Source organism: Aythya ferina (assembly GCF_964211825.1).
Source record: "Aythya ferina genome assembly, chromosome: 25".
Lineage (NCBI taxonomy): Eukaryota > Metazoa > Chordata > Aves > Anseriformes > Anatidae > Aythya > Aythya ferina.
The window spans coordinates 6186792-6209592 of record NC_140323.1 but is presented as its reverse complement, the minus strand read 5'-3'; the positions used below and the strand labels follow the sequence as shown (position 1 = coordinate 6209592).

At 54.1% G+C, this 22801-nt stretch overlaps 1 protein-coding gene across 2 annotated transcripts; it reads right to left on the bottom strand.

The window, feature by feature from the left end:
* Nucleotide 1: 1 nt before the first annotated feature.
* On the bottom strand, nucleotides 2-22202 carry SLC6A17 (solute carrier family 6 member 17). 2 transcript variants are annotated; one of them, XM_084498306.1, is made up of 12 exons: nucleotides 22095-22202; nucleotides 14416-14822; nucleotides 11022-11179; nucleotides 10629-10755; nucleotides 9745-9926; nucleotides 8541-8651; nucleotides 7239-7480; nucleotides 6320-6512; nucleotides 5752-5944; nucleotides 5398-5557; nucleotides 4638-4800; nucleotides 2-4243 (listed from the first exon to the last, which is right to left on the bottom strand). In XM_084498306.1, exons 2-12 carry the CDS (start codon nucleotides 14699-14701, stop codon nucleotides 3875-3877), a joined length of 2184 nt encoding a protein of 727 aa, XP_084354432.1. In that variant the 5' UTR covers nucleotides 14702-14822; nucleotides 22095-22202; the 3' UTR covers nucleotides 2-3874. The 2 variants fall into 2 exon arrangements, with proteins under 2 accessions (XP_084354432.1, XP_084354431.1); XM_084498305.1 differs by lacking the exon at nucleotides 22095-22202 and adding an exon at nucleotides 21575-21842.
* Nucleotides 22203-22801: the final 599 nt, after the last annotated feature.

Below are 22801 nucleotides of genomic sequence, written 5' to 3'. Positions count from 1 at the left end.
CTTGGTAAGAAGAAACTTTTAATCAGACTCCATTACAGCTCTTACAGGGTTTCTCTCGACTGCCAATGAGTCCGGCCAGCACGGCACGTATGTTAAATACACTGGCTACGAGGATACATGGGACGAGTTTCTACCAGATCTGTGCTTTTACCTGTACAGAAGTGCTTTGCCAGCCTTGTGCTTACCCACAGGGGAAGTGGCCACAACCCGTGTGCTGCCATGTCTCTGTCCAGGCTGGGCCGTGTCCCCTGGGGCTGGCAGTGCCACCGAGGCCACCCAGCCCTGCCACCTGTGCCCCATTCCTGCTGGCGAGACCCAGGCTCAGGGGAGGACAGGGGCAGGAGTGTGGCAGCGGGAGCAGCTCCCAGGAGGAGCTGGGCTTTAATGTGAGCTGCCAGGGTCTGTGTAGGGGCAGGAGGGTAAGCCTCTCTCCTCATTCAGGACTTCAACCCCTCCTGATTCAGCCAGCATCTCCTGTTGAGGACACCATCCCCTTCCAAGCAGCAGGATCGAGGCTGGGAACCAGGCAGGGAGCAAGAGGAGGGGGCAGGAATATCGGCAGCGGTTCCCCCCTCCTGCTCTGACTGCCTGGATGAAAACTGGAAAGTGTCTGTGCTCACAACTAGCAGCTATTCCCTGTGCCTCTGAGGGGGAAAAAGAAAATAAAAGTGGTTGCCAGGGCTAAAAGTCACCAGATTTGTCCTTATCCACAGCCCTGGGACCCCAAGAAGGTGCGTGGAGGAGAGAGCCTGCCCTGGCAGGTGGGAGAAAGCCCCACCGCAGGCTTCAAAAGTGGCCAAGAACAGCAAGAAGTGACCCCAAACAAAACACATACGCACACACGTACACGCGCACACCCCCCCACACAGCATCTATGGACGAACATGCACACGCTCACACGGCCACGACACGGATCACCTACAACTTACCCCCGCACAGACCCCTGTGCCTAACACCAAGCAAATACCACACAGAAATACAGTACTTCCACAGATAAAAAGAAAGGCTTCCTCCCCCCTCCTCCTCTCTGTGGTCTCCCCATGCTAGGGGACCCCTTGAGGCTGGGGAGGGGCATGGGGGGAGGGATGGCCACCCACCACGCACAAGAAATGAAAAGGTAAAAATATGTCTGATATACAGTGAGAACTGATCTGTACAGCACTGGGAATGAAAATAGGTCATGGGCCACTTTGGAATACATTTTGTCATTTAACATCATTTACAGTGACATTTACAGAATAAATATACAATAGAAATAGAGAATCTCTAGGTTATTATTCCATCTCCTCTCTCTGTATACATTTTATATATATATATATATAATATAGCTTTTTGTTACCTTCTTATTGACTTTGCCTCTTATTGGCGCTGCAAGAAGAGGGGAGGAAGGCAAATGCCTTCCTGGCTGGTTTGGGAACAGTGATGGGAGAGATGGAGGGCCGGATCCTTCCCCCCAGGGTTTGAGGAGCATTGTGCCATGGGAACAGATGGAACCACATGTGTTGGCTGCGGGAGGTGTCCTGCCCCAGTAACTCCATGGGAGCTGCAGTGGGAATCCCCTAGGCTCAGGGGTGCGAGTCTGACTTGCATCGGAAGGTGACATTTTGCAATGATTTGGTTCATCCTTTGTTCTGCTGGTCATGAGGAGGAAATCAGGGACAGAGGGAGAAATAAGAGACGGGAGGGAACATCTTGCCTGGTGTTGGGGAGAAATGCATAGGTTTTGTGCTTCTCCCATTCAGAGGTGGTGCAGTGGGGATATTTCTGTGTTCCTCTGTAGGGGCAGGAGGAGAGAAAGACCAAAGTCACAGCAGAGAGGATGGTGAAGAGATTGGACAAGAGATGAGGGCATGGTTGATCCTGGGGATGGTGCTTCTCAGAGCTATCAGCAAAGACTGAGCTGCTTTGGTTCAATCCATGCCTCCATTTCCACCTGAAAAAATGGCTCACAAAGGTCCTGTGCTAATCTCCCAGACAGAGCCCCCAAGTCACCAGCTGAGCTCATAACAAAAAGGAGAAGGACTATAAATAAAGGATTACAACCCACAAGAGAAATGTCACTGTGGGGGACATTGTACATCCTAGGGTGCCAGGAGGAGTCAAGGATGTGGCAAATGGGCCAGATACTGTCTGCCTTTTACTCTCAGCCAAAAGGAGAATCAAGGTGGAAGAAAATCTATTGATAGGAAAGTGGAGGAGAGAAGGGCTCATGAACAAGCAACCATGAACTTGGCCTTCAAACTAACTTGAAATACTACCACACATCATCTAAGCCTAGCAGAACTGAAGCTAAGGAGCTCCCTCAGCTTTTGAGACTGTAGCAATGTGCTGAGAGGGAGAGAGGGCATCAAGCAGGCTGCTTCTCCCCTGCACCCACCAGGAAAGGAGGAAAAGGCCACATAATACTGGTGCCCTTGACAGAAATGCTTGGCTTATGTATGATTCAGGGAAAAAAACATCAGTCCCAGTGGGAAAAACTCTGAGCTGGGAGGCCCCAAACTTTCCTAGACAGCTTGGGGAGAAAAAACATAGCATCACCTTGATCTGGTCCCCATAACATGGATGGGCATGATAGAGGCTCCTGGGCTCTAACAGGAGCTCACCAGCCTGGATCAAGAGCTAGCAGGGACATTGGGACCCGGCACCAACTTCTGGTCATCGCAGCTCAGAGGACATGTCCTCCATCTGCTGTCCCAAAAAGCTGGTTACCCCCTTCCAAAGGCTGGAGAGCCCCTGCACAGGTGCAGCAGCAAGGCAATGCAGGCACCGGCTCGATGCTCTCAGAGGTGAAGACATGTCCAGAGATAATCACTGCCCAGCTCACCTCAGATGGTGGGTGCAAGGGAGGTAAGTTAGGGGGGTGGTTTCCTGAGAGCTACACCAGGACTGTGGTAGGACTGGATGCCCCACAGCTCTGCTTGTCCCACTGGGACATCTAAAGTGGCAACAGGAGATGATCCCATGCCAGGGATTTTGGCTCAGCAGAGCATCCCACATGTCAGGAGTCATTCCAGGAGACTGCTCCTGACACCTATCACTGTAACCCTGGTTCAGACCTCACACATGCTCACACATCCAAAATCACTCACTTCAGAGGTCCTGCTGCCTCTCAGCCCAATAACTGCCCAACCACAGAGCATGCTGTCCACGTTGTCTCATGGACATGATATCTCCATGTCTCAGAACAACCTGCAGACACCATCACCATGCTGGTAGTAACAAAACAGACACCAAGGATCCACCAGCTGCAGTCCCACACACCACAATGACTCAGCCAGCCCCACACTGCTCCCTGCCAACCCTGGTCAAAATATTGGGGTTATCTGGGTGTGTCCACAGCTATAAAAACTACAGGAGATACAACAACGATGGCAACAACAACAGCACCCTTTTGTGCTATGAACATCGATGGTTAATTGTGCTCGTTGGAATAAGGCCGTGGCTCCTCCCGGCTGAAGAACAATGGACAGGGAGGGCAGAGCACTGGGCTGCAGGAGGAAGCGTGCTTGGCTTTCCACCTGACACCAGGTCCTTTTTCCAACCATCAACTGTTTAGAAAGAGAGGTTCTTTGCTTCGGATTTGGGCTGCAAGAGAAGGACCCTCAGAGAGGTCCTGCATCACCACTTTTTCCTCCTCCCTTCCCTGAAGGCAAGCCCTGGAGGTCCCGCCATTCAGCCCAGGGTTGTCAGAGGAGTCCTGCCCCTCCCGCAATCCATTCTTCCTGATGTCATCTTGGAAATGGCTGCTTTGGGTTACGATTTTAAGAGGGTTTTCTTCTTTGTCTTGTCTTTATTAGTTTTCCCATTGCCTGGAAAGCCAGGATCCACTCCCCAGTGACCTCCTCTCCCGATGGGGGTGGTTGGCAGGCAACAGTCACAGTTCAGATTCAGGGGTGCTGGCCATTAAGTACCCACTCCCGTATCGTCCGTTGGGGGCACTGCTCATTTCCATGGGGGAATTGCTCCCTGGACCCAGGTAGGAACGGTGTGTGGGCATGGGGGACGGGGTCTCACTGGGCACTTTGCTCAGGATGAAGCGGGTCTCATCGTTGTCTTCCAAGTTGGAGATGTCCTTCATCATCCGGCCCTTCTTGTAGGTGACCGAAAGTGTGTTGGAGCCATCCGACACTAGGTGGAACTGCCGGAGGATGAAGACCAGAGGCAGAGGGAGGGATGCCAGGATAATCAGAGAGATAAGAATAGCCATGGCCCAGGTTGGGTAAAAAAGGAACTTCTCTGCAGCCTGAAAGAGAGAGAGAGGTCTGTGTCAAGGGATTGTTACAGCAAAGGTGATGCATATCAGGTACAATGTATCCTATGTGCTAGGCAGTCCCTGCTGCCTTCTGCCAGACTTTATCTTGAGGGGTATTACATGAAACTAGCAGAAAGAAAGTTAAAAACAGGAAAAAGTGCATGGTCCTGCACACAGAGGGTAGCTGTGGAACCAAGCCAAAACCCAAAGGTCAAACTTCAGCCCGTGGTCAGAACTCAAGACTTGCAGTCTCAGACAGGACATCCAGCAGCAGGAGGACAGACGAGCAGAGGAGGGAAGAGCAGGGTGGTCTGCAGCCCTCATCTCCTCCCTGCTCAGCCCAGGCCCGGGTGGGGGCAGCAGCAGGGGCCGGGGCTGTGCTCACCTCCTCTCTGATCCAGGCGCTGTAGCCCGGGGGGCTGACTCCCAGCTGGATGATACTGGCAGTCATGAGAACGGCCATGCAGATGGGAGAGACGTACTTCCAGGTGTAGTAGTAGAACTGATAGGGCCGGAAACCCAACATTTCTGTCAGTTCCTGCATGAACCTGCCAAGGGAAAGAGATGGAACCACACTGTTCCCACTTTCAAAAGAGAAACTTCCTCCCAGGAGACCCTGTTGTGGGTTATGCTCAAGGTAGAGCCTCAAGAGCCCAGCTGATCCAGGCAAGTGTCTCAGTGTCCTTCAAACTGGTAGCACTGCTTGGGAACCTCTCAAGGAAAAGGCTTCCTGACATAAGTCTGAGCCTCCCTTGCTCCAGCCAGCACTGGGGCAGACAAGGTGCCCTTGGGAGTGACCCAGAGCCTCAGACAAAAGCATACTAACAAGTAAGAGAGCACCATAACCAAAGTTAGATACCCGCTAGAAGGATGTGTTCCTGGGGCTGTGTTACACCTAGGGACAGGCAGAGGACTGATCCTAGACAGCAGTGAACAGACATGAGACATCCCTCCTCTATAAGGTAATTGCTATCGGGGTATTTGTTCAATCAGAGCTTGCCTCCTGGGAAAAAAAGTCCCACAGGAAAGAGCTGGAAGGTAGGTTTGGTGGTGTATTTTGTTTGGTTGGTTGTTTTTTGTTTGTTTGTTTGTTTTTAGCCAGGAGTTATAGCACAGATATTCTTTTCCCTGTGCAAAAGCCTTACTTCTTGGTGCCATATATCCAGGCCACAGCGATGTTCTCCAGGATCACTACAACCGTGAGTGGCAGCGTGGCTGAGTAATCATCAAACATGGTGACAAAGTAATTCCCAGAGCGCTGCACGAAGATCAGGCCGACCACAAAGGCGAAGATGCAGCAGCCGACTGCAGGGAGCAAACAGGTATGGTCAGCAGAGCACCCAAGGGGGAAGCAAGGCCTTCTCTTGTGGAACCAGGTGGTCCATTCCCTCTGTTAACAGGACCTGGTACACCTCCACCATATCCACGCTCTTCTGGAATGACCCCCAGAGCACTGGGGAACCTCCACCCCTTCCCCAGGAGGATGCAGAAGACCTCACCTGTGAACACTTCCTTCCGCACCTTGAAGGTGTCGATGATGGGCGTAGTGATGCCTGACATGGTCCCAATCATGCTGCCCAGCCCCAAGTTTATCAGCATCAAGAAGAACATGACAGACCAAAATGGTGAGGCCGGAAAGTGTGTCATGGCTTCCGTGAAGGCGATGAAGGCCAGCCCAGTTCCTTGCACTGACTGTTTGGGGGAGAGAGGCCAAAAGGAGAGAAGCAGCATGTCAGAGACAAAGCCTGCATGCCCCTGCAGGCCTTAGGTCTCTCTTGTCCCACTGAACAACTCCTGAAGGAAACAAAAATCCACTCCTGCACCCCAGCCTGGAAGTGATGATGTGGCTGTCAGACTCACTATGGGCAGACCATTTCTGCACCCCAGGAAAGATCCCTGTGCACTGGGAAGACCACAGAGAAAGGGAATTCCCATCCCTATGGAGGGTCTATAAAAACAGTTTCTCCAGATCCAAGTGCCAGGAGCTACCCAAATAAAGTAGCTCCGACCTGGGACTGGCAATGGACATGGTGATCTGCTTCTCCTATTAGGAATGCCACCGGGTACCTTGTCGAGTTCGTCCTCCAGCAGGCAGGCATCCAAGCCCAGTTCTTTGAAGTGCCCCTCTTTCACTGTCATGATCACCCTGTACATCTCATTGTAGTCCTTGGCTGTGAGGTGGGAGAAGTTCACGTGGGGAGGGATGAGGTCATGGCTTAGCACGTTGGTATTCAGGTAGCCCAAGATCTTCTCAGCGTTCCTAAGGGAGAGCAGAGCCCAGTCACCCGGAGATGTCCCCTTCCTCCTGGGAAGGAGGACAGCGCCTGACCATGTGAGTCCTTTGCATCAGGCAGGATAAACCTGCCTGGGTCACATTGCCCAGGTCCCAGCCGTGACATGCTGTCCAGCAATTTGCACAAGTAGATATTGCATTAGGCCACATGACAGAGGATGCAACCGGGACCCTACCAGGGGACAGGCTGTCTGCAGCCTCTGCTTAGCCACATGTTGTTGTGGCTTCTCTTCTGCTTTGTCACAGTCAGGATTTTTATGGATGCAGCTCACTGTCCAACAATAACACGAGGTGCACAAATTCACCTTCCTCCAGCTGTTTTTGGGGTACAGCACAGTAGCTCTTCAGTCGCAGACAAGGAGACCCAACCACGAGTAGAAACTCAGGGAAACCCAGGTGATGCGATCAGTCATGGGCTCACCAGTAATGTGCAGACTAACAGCCTGCCTCATGGCTGAACTTTAGGCTGGAGGAGCTAAATGCCCAACTCCCTCATGAAGCTAGAAGAATTCATGCTCTCAGCTACAATAGGACATCTCTGGAGATCCAGACCTTGACCTGGGTCAAAGTTGGGTCCACCAAAACACAACATTACCCAATTCTAGATCACTTACTCCATTGCCTCAGACCCACCCCAACCGGCAGGAGCACAGACTTCCCCACCCCAGAGAGACAGAAAGCAAATCCACCTACTCCACCACACATTTCTCGTTCATGATGTTGGCCTTGAAGCCCAGCACGGCAAACACAACCAGGGTGGCCAGGACAGAAGTGAAGAAGTTGATGAAGGAGACGAGCGTGGCATCAAAGTGGCAGTTGTTGTCCTGCTTGTTGTAGCTGGAGAAGGCGATGACCCCCCCAAAGCCCAGGCCCAAGGCAAAGAAAACCTGCGTGGCTGCCTCCCGCCACACCTGGGGGTCCAGCATTTTGTCCAGCTTGGTGGGGACACAGAAGAAGAAAATAGGTGATTTGGTGGTGCCATAACTCATCCTCATGGAGCCAGAGCTAAACTAAAAGACTGATGTGCCTGCAGCCAGGGCTGGCTCTGGAGCAGCCATGGGCTGGCGTTGTGCTGCCACAATCAGGTTCTGCATTACACAGCATGTGGAGGTCCTTTTTCTCTTTCCTGCACAGGAGGACACTGAGACATGGAGAAGGGCAAGCAAAGATTTGGACCACAGACCACCTGGTATCCCAGTTCCCCCACCAAGGGAGCCACATGCTGCACAGCAATGGGGCCGCATCCTGCCCCTGCCATTGCCCACCTCCATTGCCTGGAGTGTTTGGAACCCAGTGGCTGGGCTGGGGGGTTGGTAGCTGCCCATCCCCTGGACATCATCTCCCTTGCCCTGATGCAGGCTGGAGGCCTCCAAGCACTGTTCATCAAGAGTTCACAATTAATATCTTGTAGCAGCCTCCCTGGCTCAGCTGATTCATCTACATCTCTGCTTAATTAATTAATTAGCTGGTTAATTGCATAAGATTGGTGGATATTTTGCTGCCAGACAGTATCATCTCATAGAGTACTTAAATACATCACCTAAGGGACCCCTCTTGCCCACCCTGTTTCTGGACACCTGAAGGCAACAGGAGCAATGCCAAGGCTCAAAGCAGCACTAGGACGGCAGTCTGCGAGTCCTGGCTGTATTCAAGGTGTTCCTAAAAACTCCTGGCTGATTTATTGGGACCTGCGAGGTCATCTGGGATTGATGCTCTATTTTTTGAGGTGTGGATCATAGAGGAAAAGTGGGGTTCTGTGAAATGATGTGTGTGTGAAGGGCTGAGCACTGGGTAAAGAAGCCCTCTGCAGGCAGCTGTTACCCAGCCTCAGATGTGAGGACAGAAGACTTGCTTGCACCAGAGCACATGGGCACAGTGAGGGTGTGCTGTGGGGTACAGGGAAGTGACTGCAGCCTCTGCGGCAGCTAAACCTCCCCCCTCCAAACCAAGCTGGTGTGATGAGCCTGGAGGAGAACCTGGGCATGGGGTTCTTACCTTGGGTGTGAACATGTGCATGATCCCATCCACCGCCCCGCGCAGCAGAAGTCCGCGCACCAGGAAGCAAACCAGCACCACGTAGGGGAAGAGTGAGCTGAAATACATCACCTGGGGCAAGAGGGATGCAGCATGGGCACAACCTCATTTACTGCCCCCCGGGCTCAGCTCCCTCCCCGTCCATCAACAGTACAGCACAAAAGGGGTGAAAAGAGGGGACATGGCCCAAGGCAGGACATTACAAATGCTGAAGCCTGGGTGGACCTGCAAAGTGCTTGGGCACACTTAGGAGAGAGAAGGAAAATTTGCTGAGGCTGCAAAGGTGTCAGCACTGGCTCAGAAAAACCCTGGAACACAACTGCCAGTGTCTGGCAAGCCCTAGGGAAGGCCAGCTCTGCCTTCCCACCCGACTCTCTTCCCCAGCATCAGCCCAGAGCTGCAGGCAGAGCAGATGTGGTTGGGGCTTCACCCTCAGCAGGGGGGATGTGCTGCCCCGGCCCCACTCCTGTGCCATATTCCCATCCCACAGCTCTCAGTGCTGCAGGCAGCAGTCTCCTTGCCCTGTGCTACCTGCTAATGTGCCAGATGTTTTGCAGAGCACATCTGGAGATGAGGATGTTTGAGGGTCCTGGGGGAACCATACCCTTCTGCACCTGACCCCACTGCTTTCACAGCCTTCCTTCATACATCAACAACTCCAGCAAGGTCTCAGCGTCCCTCTCCCAAATATTCCTGCTCCTCCCAGCCCTGCTTCTGGTGTGCAGCCCCAGTGCTTCCTCCATGGAGGAAGGCTCTGCTCCTGTACCTAAGTCCTATGGGTGAAGCTGCCTTTGGGATCTGCAGGTGAAGGAGCTGCTGCCTTATTCAGATCTTCCACACCTCTTTCAGTTACAAGGCTCATGCTGCTCAGAGCATCCATTTGGATGGTCTGGACATCTGACAGCCCCCAAACACAGGGACTGGGACAGGTGCTTTGGCTGGCTTGTGGTGGCATTGCTGCAGGTGTGCTGGATGAAACCCCTCCCCTGTGACCCTCTCTGATCTCATTCTGGGCCCCCAGGAGATGTCCCCAGCTCTGGAGCAAGTGTGATCATCCCAAAGAACACAGACACCCCAGAGCAGGGCAGGAGAGTGTGGACCTGGAGGTTTCTGCCTTCATGTCATACAAAAAGCCTGGTCTGGAGGATGGACTGCAGATACCCACCTTCCCCGAGGACTGGATGCCTTTGATCATGGCCAAGCCAACAAGACTCCAGGCCACCAGCAGGCACAGGGTCATCTTCCAGTTGAGTCCCCCACTCTCTGAGATGGAGTTGGAGATGTCCAGGGCCTCCCGGTACCAGAAGTAGGTGGTGGCTGAGCTCCTCTCACATTCAGCCTCCACAACTGCAAATGAACAGAGGTACCAGAGAGTGAGGAGCTGGGGGAGAGTCATCCATTGTCTTTTAGGGGATGAACATAAATTAATGTCAAAGACCTGCAGGAGCTGGCTAGGGAAGGTAGGCATCCTTGGGAACTGAGGGACAGGATAACAGCGCTGATTTTTAGCAGGAAAAAGGGAACAGGACATAAAGCCATTGTCATGTCAAAAACAAGATGTTAAATACAGTTGAAGACATTTGCATTTACTATAAAATTTCCCAGATTGTCCCAAGGAGATGCTCAGATACTACTGAGCACCACTAGTTCCACCAGAGTCTCAGTCAGGCACTGACAAAGCAGCCAGACAAGCCCAGCTCAGTTTCCTGCACAGCCCAGGTCAGATCCTGGTCCCAGGCACCAAGGCAGCCTAGAGACCCAAACTCTGGGTCCTTGAACAGGCATCAAACCCCAGCCACGGGGAAAGAATCTGTCTGAAAGCGTGGCCAGGACTTGTCTGACCTGAGGAAATATCTCCATAGGGACAAGGCACCTGGACTGCAGAGGACCCAGTGGCACCTTCTCCCATCCAATCCACGCCCCCAGGAGACTCCCCAGGCTCCAGTGTCCCCAGCCTCCAATAGATGCAGACATCGGGGGTCTCCAGTGTCCTGCAGCCCCCCCTCCCCAGGAACTGTTCCCTCCCAGCTGCACCTCCCCCATCCTCACCAGCCACCGAGCCATTCCTGGCGATGGGGCACTCGCTCCAGGGAAGAGGGTACTGGAAGGACTTGAAGAAGTAAAAGATGCTCCAGCCGATGATGACATTGTAATAGAGACCGACAAAAAAACAGACCTGGGGGGAATAAGGAGGACACGGTGTGAAGTCGCAAGGCAGTGACACAGTCTCTACCCCACTTCCCGTGGGGCAGTGACGGAAGGGGAGCAGGGACAGGCTTGTACCCAAACCAGCCCCGGACCCACGGATGGAGCTGGAAAAGCTGCCATCCACCCCTCAAATGCCCACACTGGGCTCCTCCAGCCCACCCTCCACTTTGCAGATTGCTAAGTGTCCCACACACCCTGAGGTGGGGGCTGGAAGGGGCCCATGGGTGCACTTACCAGGCAGCTGGCATAGCCAATGCCCCCAAGGCGGGGACAGATGTAATTCCAGACACCGATGCTGCCCCGGCGGATCCGCTGCCCCACCGCCAGCTCCAGGAAGAACAAGGGGAGCCCAATGATGATGAGTAGGACCAGGTACGGGACCAGGTAGGCACCTGGCAGGGGGGAGAAAGCTCATCATGGACCCATCTCTGCCTGCTCCCGTGCAGCCAAGCACAGACAGACAGGGAGGGACAGGCAGAGCTCAGACAGGCTCTGTCTGGTCCATTCATTTGCACTAAAAAATACACATGCACGGAAGGGAAGCGTGCAACATCCCTGACAATGTGGGTACATGCAGGATACACCCCTACAGCACACCACACCCGTGCAGACCTCAGGACACACCAGGAAACCAATGGGTCCTGCCTGCACACACACCTGAGCACAACTGAACCCCCTGCACTACAACAGCCCCGCAGCAACACTGGCCACGCCACGTGCCACCCTGCAAAGCGAAGTCCTCTGGTAGGGGTAGAAATAGCTCAAAATAGAAAGGCAGTTAATCTCTGCCTAATTGAGGAGACCAGAGAGAAATTAGCAGTTCATGAAGCATAACCAAATGGCCGTAAAGGATGCGATGACTCACGCTGCAGCGCCTGGCTGATGAATTACTCCAGCCTGCTGCCGGGGGCTGCGGGATGGGGCTTGGAGCACGTGGCCACAAAGCACATGCTGGAGCCCGGGCACTGTGGGCAAGCTCCTGGCTGGATTTACTCCCTGGTGACAGGCATCAGCCCTGGGCCAGGGCAGGACCTGGTGCTGATGCTCCACCAAGCAGCAGCGCTGCAAAGCAGTTCAACCCACGATACTGCCACGAGGCTGCAGCATGCTCTGTTCACAGGACGAGTGCCCTCACAGCGAGTTAGGGATGGACGTTAGAAACACAGTGGGGAGGTAAATCAAGATGCAGCCACCCAGGGTGATTAGGAGGGTGAAAGCAAAGGCAGAGTGCAGCGCGGAGCTGGACCCTGGGAACAAGCACGAGCTTCCCATCTTTGCAACACCCTCCTGTGCATCTGCACCTCAACCCATCAGCAGACAGAGCAAGAAAGAGATGGACAAGTTTGGAGGCAAATTTCTCCAACATCAGAGATTTTCCTGCTGTGACCCCTGGGAAGATGGGCACCATGCCCATGCATCATCACCAGCCTGCAGTGGCTCCCAGCACACCAAGTCCTGAGAATTTGGCTCCAACCCATCTTGCTGCCAGCACACAGCCACTCTCCCCCACAGACACCTGTAAGGGGAGTGGGAGAGAAAACAGCCACTGCCACCACCTCAGCAGCCCAGAAGTAGTCTGTCCATCACTGCCCAGCTCCTGCATCTGTCTGCCTGGCACCAGGCTCCCTACCCAGTAGGAATGTCACCTGGGGGCCAAGAGGGTAAATGTAGTGGGGAGAAAAGGCAGAAAAGCAGCATCCACACCAGGGGACAGGCAAGATGGTGCCACTTGTCCAAAAAGCTGAGGGGACTAATGTGGGGTTCAGGAGAGTTCAGCATTCTGCTGCTCAAGCCAGTTCCTAGCTCTGTGCCTCAGTTTCCCCATCATGAAATATGGAGGCAGCCTGTAAAGCCTGTCTGGAGACCTGCTGCAGGAAGGCATTATACTGTAGCAAGGATCTCCTAGAAGCTGCTGCTTGCCCTGGTATCTGTCTGGCTTTGTGCCCCTATGTCCCAGAGTAGGATGTGGCCAAGCTGTAAGGTTCAAACCCAGCACACCCATCTCCACCACAGCAGGTCTCACAGCTGTCAGAGGTACAATTCCCCATCCTGACATCACATCTCATGTGGCCTTTTGACTAAAAAGCAGCTGCTTAATGCTCCCCAAACACCGTCAGCAAATTCAGCCCTGGCTCTGCTAGGTGATTCTGATCAGGAATCATCCCAGCCTGGGAGCCCCTCCCATTTGCCAGCACTTGAGGTGGACAAGGCTAAAACCCCAGGATGCCAGAGACCCTCAGAGTAAGATTAGAGAATTTCATTCCTTGCACTAATTACAGGTAATTACTGGCTGTTGTGGCAATGTGGAAACTGAAGCATGGAGGGGTTAAGAGAAGCCTAGTTTATAACCACCTGCCCCAAGCTGGGTCCTGATCCCATTTAATCAAGAAAACCAGGAAATAACAGACGTGAGAGCTCTCTACCCAAGGCAGCAGTGCTCCATCAATCTATCCCAGCCCTGCATTCACCCCAGGCTCAGCCTCCAACCTCCCTGGGCCACACACAAACCCATCCTGCTGCAAGAGATGCATGTGTGCCAGCACGTGCAATGCAGCCAGTGCATGCATTCAAGACTCAAGCCCTGCACACCTGCAGATGAGTGCTGCAACCTGAGACAATGTGCAAAAGCCCTCCTCCCCCCCCCCCCCCCAAGCTTTGCAATACCACAGCTGCATTATGCAAAGCCACACTGCACCAAAACCCAGACATGCACCTTCTGCATGGAAACAAAGCAGGGCACTGGGAGCTGTGAGTGTCCCCTCGCCACAGGGACCAGGTGCTGGGGACATGCAGAGGGGCAGGGGCTGGCCACAGCCACAGTGCCCCAGCCAGGACAGGTTGGCGAGGGGTGTGGGCAGCCCTGACAGCATGGGTCAACCTGGGAGGCTGACTCATCACAAAGATGACACCAGAGATGTTTTAATTATTGAGGGCACTGCAGGCTTGCTGGGGCTGGGGGCACATTGAGCGATGCAGTGCCAGGAATATGGTGAGCATGAGGCGAAAGCAAAGCAGAAAGCTGGGCTGATCCTGGCCCCGTTAAATGCTGCTCTGCAGGGGATGCTTCCCATCATTGCAAAGGTCGGTGCTGCGGTGGAGAGGCCTCGGGGTGGGATCTGGATTATGGACAAGCAACCCACCCTCCCATCAGTGACACGAGCAGTACTGGGTCTCAGCACAGCTGGAGGAGACCTGTCTGCTCCTGAGCTGGCTGGAAGTTGAATTTGGGGACGGACAGGAGCCTACGCAATGCAGATTTTGGACAGGGAAACAGAGGGATGCTCTCTTCTTTTTTTCTCACTAGCTTCCAAATTGCCCCAGCAGGAATCAGGGATGTAGTGAGAAATCCTGGCTCCTGGCCTGGGACTTGTCTTGTCCTCGAGGCAGGAGGGTGAGCATCCTTTCAGAAGACGCTACCCTGGGGGTTCCTGCATCACTGCACCAATACACACTGCAGTGAGCAGCACCCACACCAGGCTCTTCCAGCTCTTCCAGCTGCCCCTTTCCTCCTTCAGAGCCAAAACAAACCACATTGCTCCCTCCTTGTCCAGCAATCCGCACCCTGATGGAGGCAGGACCATACCTAAACCCACACAGGACCTGAGCCCATCCCTGCCTCATCTCTCACCTCCTCCGTTCTTCTGGCACAGGTAGGGGAAGCGCCAGACGTTGCCTAGCCCCACGGAGTAGCCAATCTGTGCCAGAATGTACTGCAGCTTGCTGTTCCACGCCGGCCGGTTCTCCGCATCCAGCTCCTCCTCCCCGTCCTTCTGCTTGTCCCAAGCCTCCCCCGTCACATTGAGCACACTGCGTTTGTAGTCCACAGGCTCCTCATGAGCCAGCAGGTCGGCCACCGACTCAGTGACATGCTCATTGCTGTGCTCCCGCTGTGTCACCTTGCTGTTCTTCGGCATTGGGACGGCTCTGTGTGGCCCTGGGGGGCAGGATGGGGCAAGAGGAGAAGACAAATGTCCCACAGGGCACACACCTGTGCAAGCTACAGCTCAGGGCTCACCTCCTCTTCATCAGCAGGACCTGCACAGGGAAGAGGTCAACAGAGAAGGAGGTGATTTTGCCCCAAGGCACAGCAGGGTCTCCATCACCCCCATTTAGCTGGGGTTAGCATCCCTGGCTGGGGGTTGCTAACAGGGAGCACTGCCCTGGTTCTTCATTCACAGAGAAGAGCTTCCTAGACCCTCTGGAGGGACCTTCCCCAGGTGCAGGGTGATGGTGGCAGGTGACAGAGACACCTTTTATCCTCTAACAACCCCACTCCTCATTCCCAAAACTCCTGCATCAGCCCCTGTGGGTGCTGGACTGGGACAGGCACAGGTGTGTTTATTTTTGGACCCACAGAGGGGAGCGTGGGGTGAGTGTGGGGTTGCTACCAGTGCCGGGACAAGTAGGAGGTGAGGAGGGGTGCAATGGCAAACACAGCCCATGTGTTTGCACCAGGGATGACTCTGACTGCATGAGTAACCCCGACACCAGGCATTTCAGAGAGTGCCCATGGCCCAGCTTAGCCCCACAGCGTTCATCCCCTTTGAAAAGCTATGAGGCATCAGGGAGGTCTATGCTGTTCCCCAACCCAGAAAAACACCAAGTACTGCCCTTCTTAACCATACTGGAAGAACTGGGGCCAGACTGGGTGTTTCTGCCCCAGCTGGGACCATGGAGCTTCACCAGCTGGAGAGAAGATGGAGAAAACCCACAAGAAATCTCAAGTCTTGAGACGATTCTTCCAAAGGGTCATGCTTGCTCTTTTTCTCTCTTGACCATCTCAACTTTCTAGGGACCTCAGGATGGTCACCAGTCCCTGGAAAAGCAATAGTGTTGTGCCCAGGGACCCATCCTGCCCCAAGCTGGCCATGGGGTCATTTCACCCTCACCAGTGGCTTTCTCATGTAACTCAAGGCTGGTGCAGCACCCATATGGCATCCTGAAGGTGACACTGCACAAACAATCCATCCCTGGGGTCAGCACAGGCACCTGATCTCCACTGGGATGGGCAATATGGGACAGACCTCATGCTCTCCATCCCGGCGAGCAGGAAGAAGACCCCCCCCATGTTTTCCCTCAGCTGTCCCCATCTCTTCTTCCCTTTGCAGAAGCACCCAACTTTTTGATTCAGCTCCAAGCAAATCTCACAATCCTGAGCCCTTTCAGAGCAGGGGTTCAGGCCAGGCAGCAAAACTGATCCCCAGCCAGCAGTCCTGGTGCCAGAGGGGAGCGAAACATCAGCCACAGCAGGAAACCTCACCCTCACCTTGCTGCTTTCTCACCCTGAAGAAAGTTCCCCATCTGCCAGGCCCCGTTCCTATTACAAAAGCTATTTTCAGCTGAAAGCTGCATCCGTTGCCAGGCAACAGCATCGGCTCCACCACCTTGGCTGGATCAGCTCCTCCGGAGAAGCCGATTGAATTATTCTTTCCAGCCTGGTCCAGCAATGTTTAATTTCCTAACAAGAACCATTCACGTAAACTGTTCACAGCTCGGCAGCAGCAATTACCTCACGCAGCTGCCCGTGACAGAGCATCCTCAGCCCCTGGCCATGGGCTGGCAGCTGCTGGTACCAGGAACAGAGGGCAGAGAAGGTCTCATCCAGCAGCCAGGAAATCACCGGGATTTCCATTGATTTTGGATCAGATTCTGTGCAGATGAATGTGGACCTTGAATTTAGGCACCCAGTTGAACTGCCTATGGGTAGTTTGCTGCTCCCTGTCTGCTCAGCTCCTTCCAAGGGTGACTCAGCCCTGAGTAGGACTTAGCCTTGGGGGCTAAAGTCTCTTCTTTCATTAGGGACTGAAAACCTATGATCTGCTGGCCAAGTCCCAAAGCTCAGCACCCCGTGGCTCTCCTGAGACAACTCATCCCCCTAGAGCAAAGCCTGGGAGATGCCCAGCTCCAGGAAGAGAGCGTGAAGCCAGGCCAGCATGATGGGGACAGGGCAAACCCCCAGCACCTCTCTGGGTCTCTGCCTCTCCCCTCCTCGCTTCGGGTCAGTGTTATCCTTAGGAGTCATGGGGCACCAGGACACGGTGCTCCTGGAAAAGGAGGCTCCAAGCACCTCCAAAGCCACAAAGGCTCTCAGTTCCTTGAACGAGCAACATTCCCAAATGATTTGGGGACCAAAATGGGTGCTGAGCTTTTCTCCTGGGTCTAGGGTAAGAACCAGCCGCCTCGCATGGCACCAGGACCCAATCCAGGGGACAACAGGGCCCTTTCTATTAATTTTCTCAGGATTTTACATCAGGCCCAAGACCTGCACCCCTCAGATTGGAAAGTGCAGTTCAAATCCATCTGAAAAAAAGGTATCTCTGCATATTTATTTGATTGAATGAGGAATTTAATAATAAATAAAAATAGTTTCCCAAAATAATAACTATGATGCAAGAAAGATGAGGCAGATCAGCTGACAACCAGGAGCTTTCTGAGCTTAAGAAAGATAGAAACCCCTCGCCACTGGAAGATGGAAATTCAGCTTGTTTACAAAGCCCCTATGACCTCAATTTTCTTAAATGTGCATTTTCCCTTCTTTAGATGGAAGACTGGGGCCTTCCAGAGACCCCAGCTGCAAGAGCCCCCCTGCGCTGCAGGACCAGGTGCCTCTCTCAGACACAACCCGCGCTGATGTCCCCAATGTGGGTGCACAGAGAGGGGCTGGGCAAGGCACCAGTTTGTTCTGGGGTCAGCACTAGTGCCTGAAAAATGACTTGGGAGCAGTTGCCAGCATCCCAGGGGGAGCCACAAGGCGAGAGCATCACGGGGTTGTCTCTGGGATTACCTACCTCCTGCACCTCCCACCCTTTAGCATCTGCAGGACCCTCCTTGAAGATGATTCTCACTTTTACACGCTTCATCCACCATGTCCCTTTGCTCTAGCAACCCAGGAGCATCAGGTTGAGTGCACACGGCCATAGGTGGCTGTGGAATGAGCAGTTTTCACCCCATGCAGGCATGGAAGGAGAGGCTCCTGTTCTGCTACACCCAGGGGTCTGACACCATCAGGAAGCTCCCATTGTTCCCAGATGGAGATGGAAGCCCCCACTGTGGGAATGCCACTGTTTGGGAGCTCAGTGCTGTGCATCCCCCAGTGCTGCCAGCAGCTCCCCACATTCCTGCATGCTTTAGCAGGGAAGGGAGCTCTGAGCCGCGTGTCCTGCCTCGGCCCATCCTTGCTTTCTCAGGGAGGTGGCTGGGGGAGCAATAATGTAGGTTGGAATCACGTCAGTGGATCTTTCAGTTAGGCCAGGGAATGCAGATGCAGGCAGGGAGGAAAAGTGGATTTACAGCAGCCTCCACGTAGAGCAGGCACCAGCAGCAGCTGTGCTCTGGGTCTGGAGGGTGGGCACCAGGGAAGGTTTCTCCTCTTCCAGAGACGGATCAGCTCCTGTGTCCAAATTCTGCACTTATGCCCCATTTGGGTCCATAAAGAGGAAAGTGAAGGAGGGAGCAGGGGGAGGGGGGAGAGACGGGAAGAAGAAAAAAACAGACTTGGATTTGGTGAATTCAAAATAACATTTAAACCATGGGAACTCTGCTGGTCCTTCCCTACCCCACCGCCTTTGCTCCTTCTGCTGCTCCCATGCAAGACCCCAGCAGCTCCTAAAGGAGAGGAGATGATGCTCCCAGCCTCTGGAGATCCAGACCCAGGAAGGTCCAGCTTGCTCCAGCAAGATCAGAGCTAGGAAAAGGGAGAGCAAAGGGTCCAGGGCACAGAGGAATTGCAGGAGGTGAAATGCCATTCTCTGGTTCAGGCTGTGAGATCTGAGCCTCTGTTTGCAGCTCCCCATCCTCACAGACATGCACAGGGACAGGGAAACCTTGCACCAAGGGCTGGGCTTTTTTATGCAGATGGAGAGGCTGAAGCAGGGAAGGGATGGATCCAAGGTCACCCAGGGAGCCAGCGAGCCCAGGAAGGAGATGTGGAAGGACAGAGCGGACACCTCTCCCATCTTCCCTCTGTACCCTGCAAAGCCAAGCAGCAAAGGGAAGGAACTCAGGGTGCATGTCCCAGCTTTGAGGTCAAACCACAAGAAAAGTAGCTCCAGGACCCCGCCTGCCCCATGCCACTGCCCAAGGCTGTGAGTGCAGCCCAGCTGGGAGCAGGATCACCTCTGCAAACTGCTTCTCTTGTGAGGCATTGCAGTGCGGGCCTGTGGAGCCCCTTGGCTGCAAGAAACCAGGGGCAGGACCCTCCAGGCAACATCTAAACTCCACTGCAAAGCCCCAGGAAGAGACTTTTGCCCCATAGGGAGACACCTCAGCTCTGACCTCCCCAGCCCTTCTACAGGGGCCCTTCTGCAGTCTCCTTCAAGCAAATCTCCTGCCATGAGGAGAGGCCAGGAAGAACTGCCTCCATCTTAAAGCTATTCAGAGCCGAGGCTTGCTTACAAACCAGGAAATTCAGAGCTCCAGCTCGGATCTTCCTCTCCCCTGCTCATCCTCACTGGCTCCACAGGGAAGGTTTTTGCCATCTGGACTCATTAGGGCTGCTCCCTCTCTCCTCTTCCTTAAACAATCACTGCTAATTAGCACCAGGCTCTTGCCACCCCACAGAGACAACACACGGTGACTCAGTCACACCCATCCACACTGCTCACAGTCCCACATCACAGGGTCCCACAGTGCTCACCCCTCGCACCCACATGTGAGGAGGTGCAAAATTCAGACAGGGACAGTGTGAGCACACACAACAGCACAGGGTAGCCGAGCACCACACACATGCGAGGAGATTTGCAGGAAAGCAGGCTTCCAGCCCTGGCAGACGTTTGTAAGCAGCTCAGCAGCACACACCAGGAACTTCCCTGCCGGAGGAGCGGGATACTCTGCGCCGTCCTTCCTGTGCAAACGTTCAGACCCACTTTAGCACCATGACACAGGATCGATTCACATTCGCTGATGAATCAGAGCTGCCTCCGCTTCTGTCTTACACCTACCCAAGTGCCGTTCGACAGCCAGAGTGTCCAGATGTTATAAATAGTCCCCAGCTCCCTTAAAGGCATGCAGAAGGGTGGCTACCATAGCCCAGCCACCACTTGCCACCTGCTCATCCTGGAGGTGGATGCGTTTCCTACAGCCCCCAGCTCTGGTCTCTTACCAGCAATGGCAGGCTGTGGTTCTGGTGCCACTCTTTTCTTCAGTGGATGCCGCAAACCCTCAGAAAGGGCAGTTTTGCAGATGGGTCATGAGACAGACACAACAACACCGGAGGAGGGGGAGCCTCAGCGCCTTGTTTGTCAGGAAGTGTATGAGCCCATTGATTCATCAGATTTGGTCTCCTTTCATGTCTCATTTGGTATCATGAAAACACACATCAGCTGCAGCAGTGTGACACCATATCAAAGCCAACCGTCATATGATTCCTTCAGGGCTCCACTAGGCTCACAAGATGATCTTTTTCCAGTTAGCTCTCAGTGATCCCTCTTAACTCACCCAATCTGGCTGAAGGTCAGTGACTGAACCCAAAAGCAGCCCAGGTTTATTCTGAAAGGCAGCAAATGGGCACCATCCAAATCCCTCTGCAGACTCTGCTCTGTAGTTCATGAAGCATCCATGTTTGTAAACAAACAAATCCAAATGCAACACAGGATGGGGTAAAATCTGAGCCCCTCCACCCAAGGCAATGGTTTAGTCTGGATGTGCGTAGGTCAGCGCCTGATCTGGGGTAAATTTAATCCTCGTGACTCTCACCTGGCTTGGCTCTGCTCTGACTCCAGATTCCCTGCTCTGTGCAAGCCTGAAGTGGCACTCCAGTCACTCTAGATTTAAACCAAACCCATTTGTTCCTATTGATTTCTGTGAAGCCATCTCTCCAATTTATCCTGGAGGACAGACAGACCCAAATTTTATTTCACTTCTGAGCAGCTGAGCTCCAATCAAGCCACCATCCAGCTTCCCTGACCTAGTCCCAACACCTCTAGAGAGAGATTCACAAGAAACTCTGCACCCTCCCGAGAATAGCTCAGCTGCCTGGCATCTCAGGTTTTTTCCTACCAAAACCAGAAATAGTTGCATCAGCTCCTGATGGATTCAAACCTCAGTTGCCTCTGACACAAGGCAGGATCCAAGAAGCAGAACAATTTCATTTTCTGTGTCCTTTACAAAGAGCTGGGACCAGATTTCTTGGCTGGTTTAAGCCCCACATTCCCAGAATTATGCAAATCTGCACCTGGTCGAGATGCCAGCCCAAAGCACACACCTTTGGGCATCAGCAATGCAATAAATGCAGAGAAGCAAATAAGGACTCCCCACACCCAATATAGAGAATTGCATGAAACCAGGACCCCAACCCTCATTTTTCTGCCCCAAAAGAATCCATCCAGATTCAGAAAGTACTAAAAAAAAAAAAAAAAAAAAAAAAAAAGAGGGTAAATAAAGCCCCAACACTTTGGTGGCTGGGAATTAAATATTCATTGCAGCCAAATGCTTTCTCTTCTCCCAATGTTATTGTCAAGGTCAGCCTGGAAGCGGCATTTCTACCCACCCTCAGGCAGTGGCTTGGGGGGGAATAAGCCCCCCAACAACCCACAGCAGGTGGCTGGTGCCACCCCCCGGCACCGGGGTTACCCCCCCCCGCTTCCCCAGCTTGCCTCTAACGGTTCCCCCCCAACCCTCGATGCCAGCAGCCGCAGGGCCATGCTTGATGCCTCCAGGCTCAGGCATCCCCCCAGCTTCTCCCTGGGCACCTTCCCCCTAAAAAAACCCCGACAGCTGGAGAGGGTTGGAGGTGGGGAATTAAAGCAGCCAGCCGACGAGCAGCGGGGCCCAGGGGGGAGCATCCTTACCTCTGCGCTGCGGCTGAAACCGACCCGGCGCGGCGGGAAGCAGAGCGAATTCCCGGCACAGATTGACCGGGGGGGCCCGGAGAAAATCACCGGGGTCCCCCCCCCGCCCGGGCGGCGGCAGGACCGGACACCTGCGAGGCCACCTTGGGAGCCGCCGCCGCCGCTGCCTCCGCACCCCACGGCCGAGGGAAGCTGCGCGGCACCGGGCTGCTGCCGGCCTCCCCCCGCCGCCGCCCCGCGGATGCGCGCTCGGCTCGGCTCGGCCCCGCTTCCCCTTCGCTCGAGGGGAGGCAACTCCGCTCGGCTCGGGAAAAAAAAAATAATTAAAAAAAAAAAAGCACACTAAAATAAATAAATAATGAGGGACACGCAGCCCCTGACGCAGGCTTGAGTCACCATGGCTGCACGTCAAAGCCGGGGTGGCGGGCCGGCCCCCCCACCTCTCCGAGGGGGCTCTTGCGTAAAAAAGAAAAAGAGAGCACCGGGTCCCGGCAGGAGAGGCGGGTTCACTTCTGCCCACCTTGGTGCTGCAAGGAAAGGCACGACCTCCGTTGTAATGCCGAGAGGAGCAGTCCCGCCGGTGCTGTCCCGGTCGCCGCCGTGTCTCTGCCCTGAGGATGGGGGCACAGTGCTGTGACTCTGACCCGGGCACCACTTTGGGGTGGGAGGTGGGTTTTGGTCAGCCCTCTCCTCCTAGGAGAACTTGGTGCGTGGGAGTCGTTGCTTTGCCTCAGACCACGCAGGGAGGAATGGCAGGAGGAGTGGTCAGGACCCGAATTCTGCTCCCCATAACTCAGGTGCTCATCTGGAGCCCGTCTGTGGAAGGCAGCAATGCTCAGGGCTCACTCAAAGCCCAGTGGCACTCAGGGGCCACAGAGCCAGAGCTGGGCTCAGAGGACACCACATCTTCTCCAGCTAAACTGACTGCCTCTCACCCCAGAGCCCATCCCAGGAGCAGCACAGGCTGGAGCAGGGCTGAGCTGGGGGCTAAGCCACATTTGGGGATGAGGCAGCAGCACTTATTAGTCCACCTTTAATGCTGAGAATGAAATTCTGCAAACAGAAGGGTCCCACCCAGTGATCCAATTCTCCCAGTCCATCTCCCAACTATCCATGGTGGGATATAGTGACTCCAGGTATTTTATTAGGATGAAGACATAGATACATGCGCCCAACCAGCTCTTTGGGACAACCAAACTTCAAACCCAGCTTCTTTCACAGGCTTAA